Source organism: Leptonychotes weddellii, chromosome 2 (genome assembly GCF_054177405.1).
Source record: "Leptonychotes weddellii isolate Sample4059 chromosome 2, ASM5417740v2, whole genome shotgun sequence".
Classification (NCBI taxonomy): domain Eukaryota; kingdom Metazoa; phylum Chordata; class Mammalia; order Carnivora; family Phocidae; genus Leptonychotes; species Leptonychotes weddellii.
This window is the reverse complement of record NC_138370.1, coordinates 89,202,360-89,213,641: the sequence shown is the minus strand read 5'-3', so window position 1 is coordinate 89,213,641 and position 11,282 is coordinate 89,202,360. Positions and strand designations below refer to the sequence as shown.

The 11,282-nt window shown below is 39.9% G+C and overlaps 1 protein-coding gene and 1 long non-coding RNA gene across 4 annotated transcripts in view; one reads left to right on the top strand and one right to left on the bottom strand.

Annotated features, from left to right (window-relative positions):
* The window catches only part of LOC115943400 (uncharacterized), a 438,133-nt gene that overhangs the window by 212,375 nt on the left and 214,476 nt on the right, over nucleotides 1-11,282 (bottom strand). The window lies entirely within an intron of this gene.
* Nucleotides 4,232-11,282, top strand: part of SYNPO2 (synaptopodin 2) — a 148,932-nt gene continuing 141,881 nt past the window's right edge. The window contains exon 1 of one of the 3 annotated variants that reach the window (XM_081812934.1): nucleotides 4,232-4,675. In XM_081812934.1, the coding sequence (XP_081669060.1) occupies nucleotides 4,571-4,675 (105 nt within the window). In that variant the 5' untranslated portion in view covers nucleotides 4,232-4,570. The remainder of the gene's footprint in view (nucleotides 4,676-11,282) is intronic. The other 2 variants (XM_081812933.1, XM_081812932.1) reach the window with 2 other exon arrangements.

The window sequence follows — 11,282 nt, the reverse complement described above, 5'->3', positions numbered from 1 at the left end:
ACAACATAGTGATTTGACAAGTCTGTATATTATGCTATGCTCACCACAAGTGTAGCTACCATCAAAGAAGGTCATTTTCAAAACCACTCAAGTCACTTTTTTTTCCCATAAGAAAGTGAATTTTTACTCTTGCCTTAATTCTTAAATTCCAAATAAAATAAAGAGCAGGCTGTGTGCTGTTTGACCAGGGCTCTGGTTCCATTTCTCCACCTGTGTCTCAGTTTCACTTTTTTGGGTCTGGGATTTGATTTTGTGAACCTCCTTGCAAGCTACTAAGTTAGCCTGCTACTGTTTCATGGATGCTGGAAGAAGACATGAGATTCTTTGGTCAGAGAAAAAGAACTTTCTTACACAAGGTACAGCATATATACACAAGGTATATCAGCATATTTACAAGTTTATCTTGCCTCAGACTCCATAGGGTTTATAAGATATAACCCAGATGGATACTACATACCCAGTGGATTTCCATAACAGCTAAGGTACACTAGGCCTAGTGAATCCATTGCTTTTATTTTATTTTACTTTTTACTTGCAGTCAGCTAGCAAACTTACTTTTGTCCCACACTGAGATATTACCACATCCATCAAGGTTGCTTGCTACAAAAACAAGCCTGAGAAATAGCTCAGGAAAAGAAGCATTAGGACCTTGAATTCTGACACATTCAGAAAGACATCTAGGAGCACTAGAGACCCATGGAAGACTCCCTCTCACAATATACGTTGTGATGGTTTCCCCCATTGGCTGTTATCAGTATCCGTGGGTGAATGATATTGTCCCTGACAGCTATCTGGAAGAGTCTTAAGCTTCCCTGTGGTTGGACCATATATGAATTAATCACTGGAGCTGGGTAATGTCCTTGACTTAGGCCTAGGTTGTGTATCCATTCCTGAACTAATCTCTATATTAAGGAGGAAAGATTACTCTGACTGTCTAAAATCAACCAACTTATCCATGCTGTTGGGGTTGGAGGATCAATTTTACCCAACACAGTAGTTACTGCCCAATGGGGGAAAGGCAAAATGTTAGGGAGACTGTCGCTAAATATTCCACACAGTTTTTAAGTGGTATAATTCAAGAATTTTGCTCTATTTCAGATTTTCCCAAGTCAAATGAAGTGGGAAAAGGGAAAGAAATTAGAACTCTTTCGCTTTCTTTTCTATACCTTTATTCTGGGAAATCTTAGCTAGCCTTTCATTCTACTCATATTAACTGAGCACCAATTAGTGGTCAAGAATTGTATTAGACCTGGGGAGACAAATTCAAGTAAATTGGAAACATCTGCTAATCTCACAGGGTTAATCAGCTAGTGTTGGATTCAGACAATTTAAGAGACCATTTGAATGAGTGAGAAAGTGCAGGGTGATGGCAGCACATGGAAGGAACACCCGACCTGGACAAGGGCACAGGACAGGATGGTTAGGAGAGGCTCCCTGGAGAATGTGACATGTAAGCTGAGACCAGAAGGATGAGTAGGAATTATCAGGTGATCTATGTGTGGGGAGGACGAGATAGCTTGGAAGCATGAGACCTAGCAGATGGAGCAGCAGATCAGGCTGAAGAAAGTAAACGTAGTTCTGTGTGTTGAATCATAAAATTCAAGGTGGGAGATGAGGTTGGAGAAGAAGTGAGGAGTGGGAGGCAGAACGTATTCTCTAGGTAAAGGAGTTTTGACCATTCTGAAAGTCCTTGAAGACTTGAAACAGAGGGAAAAAATAAATATGATAAATATTGCGTTTTGGAAATTTCATCCTGGCTGTCAAGTCAAATATGAATTGAGGTGGAAACCAAGCTGGACAGACGAGTTAGGAGATTGTGGAAATCAAGGCCAGAGATAGAAGTAACCACAGGAGTGGAAATGGAGTAAAGAGACAGATTTGCAATCTATTTAGAAGTCGAATCCATATGCCTTTTTTTTTTTTAAGATTTTATTTTTTTATTCGAGAGAGAGAGAGAGAGCACGAGCAGGGGGGTGAGGCAGAGGGAGAAGCAGACTCCTCACTGAGCAGGGAGCCCAACGTGGGGCTCGGTCCCAGAACCCTGGGATCATGACCTGAGCAGAAGGCAGATGCTTAACTGACTGAGCCACCCTGGTGCCCCTGGATCCATACATCTTAATGAGTAACTGGACACAGGAGAACTGCATTAGGGAGTACATAAGGCCTGGAGACAGAATAGCAATGATAAGAACCGGCATATTAAATTCAGGCAGGCAAAAGTTCAAATCTCTACCACTTAGAATCTAAGGCTGAGTTAATTACCAGTGAAAGGGAGACACTAAAAATCATATACCTAACATGGTTACTTTGAGGATGAATAAAACACTATACGTCAAGTTCCTGACACTCAGTAAACCCATAGAAAGGGTGTAAGGTGAGAAAAGTAAGTAGACCAGAACATAGCCCTGGAAGACAACACACATATTTAAAGAATGACTAGAAACTGAGGACAGCCAAACGTGAGAGAAGAGTGGCTAGAGAGGCAAGAGGAGGGAGCATGTTTTGTATCCTAGAATAGAAGCCTAAGAGAGAAGACAATCAAAGGAGGACATGGCCAATAATCTCAAGTGCTCACAAAAGCAAGGAGGTAATAAGTGACCTTGCTGAGAGCTTTTCCTGTTGTGGGGATAAAAGCTAGACTGGACTGGGTCGAGGAGCACAAAGACCGGCAGAAGCGGAAAGAACAATTGTAAAAAGTTCTTTTTCTTATTTTATTTTATTTTAAGATTTTCTTATTTATTTGTCAGTGAGAGAGCACAAGCAGGGGGAGCAGCAGAGGCAGAGGGAGAAGCAGGCTCCCCGCAGAGCAGGGAGCACGGAGCACGATGTGAGGCTCCATCCCGGGACCCCGGGATCATGACCTGAGCAGAAGGCAGACGCTTAACCGACTGAGCCACCCAGGCGTCCCTGAAGTTCTTTTTCTTTTGTTCTGAGTTCATACTTTAGGATGTTACTTATAAAATTATTTTTTTTTTTTCTCAAAGAAAGATGGGGGTACAGGCAATTCACCTTTTGGGAGAGAATCAAACTCGAGATGCATGTCTGGTCTTCCTGCCCTTCAAGGCTCTCTCTGAGTGCTGCCGGTATCTGAGTGACCGTCTCTTACCCCAGTGAGAAAGCACAAACAAAATCACTTGACACGTTTGACTTCTGGGCAGTGAGGCTGTGTGAAGGTTCACTGCAGAGTGCTTCCTGGTACTGAAATAGGCAGAGTTGTCTGCAAGTCAGTTTTGTCTGGTACCACATGTAACATCAATTAACTTGTCCAAGCTTTTCATTATTTGGTATGTTTTTATGTGGATGAATGTCATGGAAAATAAAAATATCATGGAAGAATAAAAATGTTCCATTTGTACAATTTTTGGTGGATTGTATTCAGATTTAAAACATTAAAGTATTTTGGACCACATATAAAATAAACTTTTATTTTGGACCACCCAGACTCAGAGCACTGTGATGAGGGACTATAAAAATAAGAAACTTGTAGGTGACATTGTATGTAGTTGGCCGACTATTTTGGTTCAAGAAGTTTCTTTCCTACTGAGGAAGGAAGAAAATGAAACACTTATTTAAATTTAAAATACTCCAGACCATTCAAGAGACATAGTTAAAAGAATGTAGTTTCCAGGGGGAAATTCTTTTCTTCTCCTCTTCCTCTTTCCTCTCCTCCCCCTCCTCAACTCTAAAATATACACACCTCTTTCATAGTTCAAAAAAGTACTTTTCAGAGTAGGAGGTTAAAAAAAAAGACAAATGTTTTGCTTTCCTTTATTTCCTCTTATGGAATTAGATAGTAGAAGCTTAGAAAAATAATAATTTCACCCTCTTGAACTCCCTTTTGTCTGTTTCAATCATCACTGTGGTCATTCTCAAAACATTCATTTGAGAGAATCAAATTGTCTAGTAGTTGGATTTTCAGAGCTCATGTTTTAGGATCTCACTTCTGGCCCAGCTGGCCATTAAAATCTTCACGTGTTCTCTACTAGTCATAGGATTATTAAATGAAAGTTTTTCAATCATTTTTTTTTTTTTTTAAGATCTTATTTATTTATCTGACAGAGAGAAACAGCGAGAGAGGGGACACAAGCAGCGGGAGCAGGAGAGGGAGAAGCAGGCTCTCCGTGGAGCAGGGAGCCCTATACGGGGCTCGATCCCGAGACCCTGGGATCATAACCCGAGCCGAAGGCAGACGCTTAACGACTGAGCCACTCAGATGCTCCTCAGTCATTCTTTTAAGTGCTGGCATTTAAATCAGTTAGTGCTAGAGAACTTTTGCTTTCCCGCCCCCATCTCGCCCCAAATGAGGACCTTCTCCTCCGAGCGAGTCTCTTTCCTTTGCCTGAAGTGGGCTGAGCAAAGGAGCGTGACGCAAAAGTGGGCTGTGTCCTTGATGCTAGGGAGCGCTTCTGCCTCCTTGTGAATGCGGCCCGCGGCCGCTGCAGCAGCTGAGGCTCTGCGCTCCCCAATCTTGCCTCCTGGGCGGGCGCCTGGAGCTAAGTACGCATCTCAACGGCACCGAAGCCTCCTCCGTCTTTTCAAGCTCTTCATGCTACCCAACTAAAAGGAGAAAATGGGCACGGGGGATTTTATCTGCATTTCCATGACCGGAGGGGCGCCCTGGGGGTTCAGACTGCAAGGTGGCAAGGAGCAGAAGCAGCCCTTACAAGTTGCTAAGGTAGGACCACCAAAGAGGTGCCGCTATCACCGCTCTGGGCTGGGAAGGAATGAGAGCAACCTGTTTGATGTTTTTTTTCAAGTTGTGATTCAGGAGTTTATGTATTAGTTTGATTTTGGCGCCGATATTAAATTTTTCTAGGATGCGGGTTTGTTCATGTTTCAAAAAAACTTTGGAGTGAGGGTTCTAGAGGGGAGGGGGTGGGGGGATGGGTTAGCCTGGTGATGGGTATTGAGGAGGGCACATTCTGCATGGAGCACTGGGTGTTATGCATAAACAATGAATCATAGAACACTTCATCTAAAACTAATGATGTAATGTATGGGGATTAACATAAGAATAAAAAAAATTAAAAAACAAAAAAACTTTGGAGTAATGTATAGCATATATGTAATTAACCAGTAATTGATAGAAAGAAAAAAAAAAGAGTGCCGTATTTATCAGCTGAAGAAAAGCCTAATCAGCTTCTCTGACAACCAGCAAGACACTTGGGACGTTTCTTCTACGCAATGTTAGAATATGCAGTTGAGTTATTGTTTCATGTTACTTGGTTTTGGCAGAAGAGAAATGCTCAGCTCAGCATAACCAATTGGTGTGGCTTTTGGGGACTTGTATAAAGCCTTGGTAGTGACATTTACAATGCAGCATTTATGAAAAGACCAATTTGAGGCAATACTTTTAAGTATATGATGAAAATGTCAGAAAATCTATTTGAAAGAATTTTCTTTTAAGGATTTGACAAATAAATGCAGAAATCTACTCCATCCCATCATGTGTACTCATCTAGCTAAGTGCTCAAAATAAAATTCAAAGACACTAGAAATACATTGTAAGTAACTTATAGGAAACTTTGAAATGCATCTAATAACGATTTTAAATGTTTTAGATTGCTTTTGTTTCCATCATATTGCTTGTTTCTTGCTACCAGTTTGCTGGAGGGGATCTGATATTGTCTAAATTGGGATTCAGCTAAAATAAATTTTAAAATGCATGAAATTTAAGCAGACTTTTACCTGAATTGGATACTAAATTGTAGTATTGTATGGAAGAACATGTTTGATTAATTTCCGCTTTATATATTAAAGATGGGTCTAGATCCTTATGAAATATGTGGACTACTGGCCTTTGTAGTTATCCTTTCTCTTGGCTTTTTTTTTTTTTTTAATGTTCGCTGTGAGGAAAGGAGTTTCTTTTGAAATTTTCTGCTCCCAGGCTTCCATCGGAAAAATCCTTTCATAATGCGATGGTGGAATCCTGCCACCTAGTGAAAATTTCAAACATCAAGACTGAAGCATAAAACAGAAGGTGAAAAGCAAAATGTTTAGAATGGGAAATTTTCTCAGAGACCTCTGGTTCAACCTGTGGATTTTAGATAAGGAAAGAGCCCAGAGAGTTTAAGTAACTGTCCTCTGCTTCAAACTAGCAGCGATTGAAGAATCCAGAAAGGTGGTTTCATTGTGTTGCTTTAGGAGTCCGTGGCAGGAAACGTCAGACAAAACAGTGATGCCTAATTCGGAGTATGCAGAATTCATGAGACTGAACTAGATTTGTTCTGGGTCTAGAATAGCAGTTGGCTGGCTCCAGTTACTGAGATTTGGGTTCTAATTCCAGCTCTGATCTAACTTGTAGCCGGGCCTGAGACAAATCTCTCGCCCTTCCTGAGTCATCCCTTGTGGGGTGGTGTGTGTGTGTGTGTAGAGGGAGAAAGAGATAAACATTTTGAGTGAGGTAGGAAAGGAGAGAAGTAAAAAGGAAATTGTACTCTACCATCAGTGAGATTCTATATTGCTAGAGTATTTTACTGTCCTAATAGTATACAGCTTTAGAATCACTTGCGTACCAGTTAAAATGTGGAGACAAAGGTGGCTGGATGCTCTTATTCCCTGTTAGTTCTTTTGTGGCCAGACCTTAAGAATAGGGTGGGTATTGGGTTTCTCCTGAGTCCTCAATGTGCTTATTGCAAAGCGGAACTATTATGTGGTGATTTTTTTTTTTTTAAGAACTAAAGCTAATAGCTAGTGAAGGGTACTTTGTGAGCATTTCTCTGCTGATGACATCTTTATCAACAGGATTCAGAGAGGCTATTATGTGTGTGAGTGTCAAAAAATTCAATCCTGCTCTTCCCCCCAAATCAACTTTCCTAAAATACCCTGGAAATATATGTGGTTTTTAAAAAAAGTTATTAAAGTATTTGGATGTTTGCTTTAATTTTCTAGTTTGTGATAGTATAATTGATTGCTAATTCTAAAAGATCATTATGAAGGCATCCGGATGTTTGCCTTAATTTGTGTGTGTGTGTGTGTGAGAGAGAGAGAGAGAGATACACTACAGTTTACAGTCTAGTTTTCCCCATATGTAAAAAGTGACTGGAGAGCCTTCTAAAGAAGATAAAGTTTCTAAGTTACTATGGCAATGCCTACTTTTGTTGGTCTATTTTTTCCCCTTAATTCAAACTTACATTTAATTTCTTATACTAGCATTATTTGTTGAAGAAAACCCTTGGAGCAAAGTGCTTGTCACTTTCGTTGTTATCAAGTCCATGGCCTCACTGGGATCACTGTTTTTCATTTAAAACATCAAGTCAACTCAATTCTAGTAACGGTCCCTCAGCTCAAGGTGAAGTGAACGTTGCGTAGCATAGACTTCCTCCTCTTCCAAGGTGATGCTTATGAGGGCCAAGTTACCTCCAAGAAGGAGGATGGAGAGGAACAGGGCAGAAAGGCTGGGGAGGATGGTTGCTAGCAAACACAGTGCTTACAGTTTTGAAGAACATGCACAGGATGAATTTGGGAATTAAAGAAAATATATATTAACAAAGAAAAGGAAACTTCAGACAGTGCTAGCATCACGCCCCCTTAAAAGGGGAATGCTACAAAGCAGTCCTGGAGGTAACAACAAATTTTTGGCTTATTATAAAATATCTCGTGTTCAGGTTTTTCATGATTCTGTATAGAATGAAAATTGAACAAGCTGAAATAGGGAAAAAAACCCTAGTCTAATGTTATTAACAATGATTAGAAATTGAGTAGCTTTATAATTCCCAGTAAATGTCCTTCTAATGACACATTTAGTCACTTTTGAGAGATGTTCAAACATTTTTAGTATTTGGCTGGCTGATTGAACTGTAGGCAAACTCCAACTTTTAAAGATCACTAACAGAAATATTAATAATCAAACTTTTCGTTGACATTGAAGCTCAAGGCCATAAAATTCGGTTTTGTTTTCAAGAATAAATTGAATTTTTAAAAGATCCAAATAATTGGTAACAGTTGCTTGGTTTTTGAATGCTTATATATCTTTTAATTTATATTCTAAATACATGTGATAGAAAGCAAACATTTCTAATATAGAGTCATAAGACAATATTCTGTAAAGTATATTTCCAGGAGATCATTCATAGAAACAAATTTATTGAAGCATATTTACAACATAAAACCCCATTGTATGTGTGCAAATATTCTTAGAAAAACTGTGTTAGCACTTTTACTTTATAAAACTCCTTTTTCAAACGTGTGCTTACATGGCTATGCCTCTGGACAGATCACTTTGGAAAATCTTCATATAAAGAAGTGGGGAGAAATTTTTGTTTTACAAACAAATCTTATGAACAATTCAGTAATAACTCACATTTTGAAAATAATGAACAAAGAAATGTTCACACTGTATCCTTTATATGTTTGAATGGTTAGAACTTTAAGCTTTCTTCAAAACATGTAGACTGCTATGGTATTTATTATTCTTTTATTGAAATGCCTTTCTTTCTTTCTTCTTCTCTTTCTTTCTTTCTTTCTTTCTTTTCTTTCTTTCTTTTAAAGAGGGAGAGAGGAAGAGGGGTGGGGGGAGGGGCAGAGGAAGAAAGAGAGAGAGAATCTTAAGCAGGCTCTGTGCCCAGTGTGGAGCCTGATTCAGGGCTCCATCTCACAACTCTGAGATCATGAGTTGAGCTGAAATCAAGAGTTGGTCACTTAACCTACTGAACCACCCAGGTGCCTCTGAATTTCATTTCAAAGTTTCAAGTAACTTTTATTAAAATTGACAGGACAAATTACAATCATGTATTTTATGAGGCAGAAGTGGATTTAATGATTCTGTATGTCCTCTCTTTAAAACTTTAAGTAAAGATGTGTTAGTAAAGCACAATCAAATAACATAGTCTTATCCATTAGTACCATCAGTGAGGTCTCTAAAATGTTTCAAATAAAATAATTCCAGAAACATAGTTATTTCTAAAGGGAAAAAAAATATTTTAATGTGTTTGAATATGTGTATTTGAGGACAAATGCTCCTTACTACATATGGAAAGCTAGTAACATCTTTATTAGGAGATATGATGGATCACTTCATTTTTTATTGAGTTTTTGAGCGCTTTCTAGAAATTCTAAAAACAGGTATGCTTATAGAAGTCAGTACGCACTAGGTAAATCTGTTAAGCATATGTTATTTTAAATCTTTGTTTTGGAATTGTGTGTTTTAAGACAGATCACTGTTTGTTGAAAGACAATAGTAAGATAATGACTCTGCATGAACTTTACCATTATTGGGACATGGCACATATGTAGTTTGCATTTATCAAACTCTTTTCAAAAAAATATTCTTTGCAGTATTTTCTTTGAAGGTGTTTTTTCTTCAAATGACCCCCATAACCTAAGAAGTAGTTTGAAAAATATGCTCATTTTAGAGATGAAGAAATTCAGGCACAGAAAGTCTAAGTTACTTGCCAAAGGTTAAGCTATAAAAAAAATAGTGGCATTTGATTGCAAATCTGCATTCTCCTTCTGAATTGGTAGAAACAGGTGCCTGAGAGAATAAGGGAGGCTAAGGTGGTCCCCAAAAGGAAGCATATAAAAAATAGCATGCTCTTCATCCAAATGTGATTTAATTGTCCAAGGGATCTTGGTCAAGATTATAAGGTATCAAGTATCAAGATATCTTGACTGTGCCAGTCAAGATTTATAAACACCCCGAAGTCAATTCAAATGTGTGGTCAAGATTTTTAGAACCACTGCTGTAGAAAGTTGAGGCCAGAAATGTTACCACAGGGCTTCCTGAAGGGTGGCGTGATATGTTCTTCTAGCACATCCCCACCGCCTCTTTCCCAGCTGATATAAGAGGAGGACCAGAGAGACACAAGAATTGTCTGAGTCCTTAGCATTGTGATGAAGTCATCATTAGTAATGGGAGGGTTTTCCCTTTCTGAAGCCAAGACCTCTGGGTTACGGGGAGGCAAGGAGGTGCTGGGAAGCTTAAAAATGATCATTGTAAAGATTGGAGGTGTCTGCAAGAGGGGCACTTGGTAATATATTCCCTAGCAGGATGTCTTCTTTGTCAATAGAATTGCTGGCCTGCCTAGTGCCTATGTGAATAAGGTGGGATAAGAGGTCAGACAAAGACAATTATCATATGATCTCATTGATATGCAGAATTTGAGAAACAAGGCAGAGGATCATAGGGGAAGAGAGGAAAAAATGAAACAAGATAAAACCAGAGAGGGAGATAAACCATAAGAGACTCTTAATCTCAGGCAACAAACTGAGGGTTGCTGGAGGGGAGGGGGGTGGGAGGGATGGGGTGGCTGGGTGATGGACTTTGGGGAGGGTATGTGTTGTGGTGAGCCCTGTGTATTGTGTAAGACTGATGAATCACAGACCTGTACCCTTGAAACAAATAATACGTTGTATCTTAATTAGTTGAATTTAAATTAAAAAAAAAGAGGTAGGGAGTGGTGGGTGGGGGAGTAAAACTGGAGAAAGATGCAAGAGGAGGGAGAGAAAAAGACCTAGATGAGACGGACAGAGAATGAGAGAGAAGAGTAAGAACTTACCTATTTGGCAAGGCAAGGATCCTTGCATTTCCCAGGGGTGAGTGACTGGCACAGAAAGTGGTGGGATTTGAACCACCTTGCCGGTACCCTACCCAGATAGGCAAGCTCTTAGCTAGGGACCAGCAGGCGCAAGCTGGCATCCTGAGGAACTACTGGGGGGCTTGGAAGGGAGCTGGGCAGGAGCCTTATTTCCCATGTTAGGGTACTGTGCCGTGGTAAAGCTCTCCAGGGCTCCTTGAAGAAACCACACAAGTTGCCCTAGCATCTGGACACTGGCCACAGAGAGAACAGAGATGGCTATTCAGCATTAACCAGAGAAGTGCAACAACCAGAAAGAGAGAAATAGGACTTCATTCAGTTATGACTAAATATATCTACCATCCCCCCTCCTTCTCCAGTCTTCCTGCCTTCAACCTGGGAGGAGCTAGAAGGAGGTAGGAAAAGAGCAGGCAACACCCTCCTCGGGGTGCCAAGCCCCGGAGCCACAAGCCCTCCACGGTGCTTAGGGAGAGCGCCTAGGGACAGACATTAGATTGAAGCTGTAATTGGACTAGACTATTTTAATAACCAAAAGCCAACAGAAATGCCTGGGATCTGACCAAAGTATTATTAAGGGAGGGATTTGGCTTTCTCATACTTGAAAGCAGTTGCTGGAAGAAATGAAAGTTTCATGTTTATAACTGAATGAGTTGACGCTCCTCAAAAACATCAGTTCCATCACACAGGTTCATATTTATTAATCACATGTATTTGATGCATGTTAGCTTGAAAACTTACCACCAACTC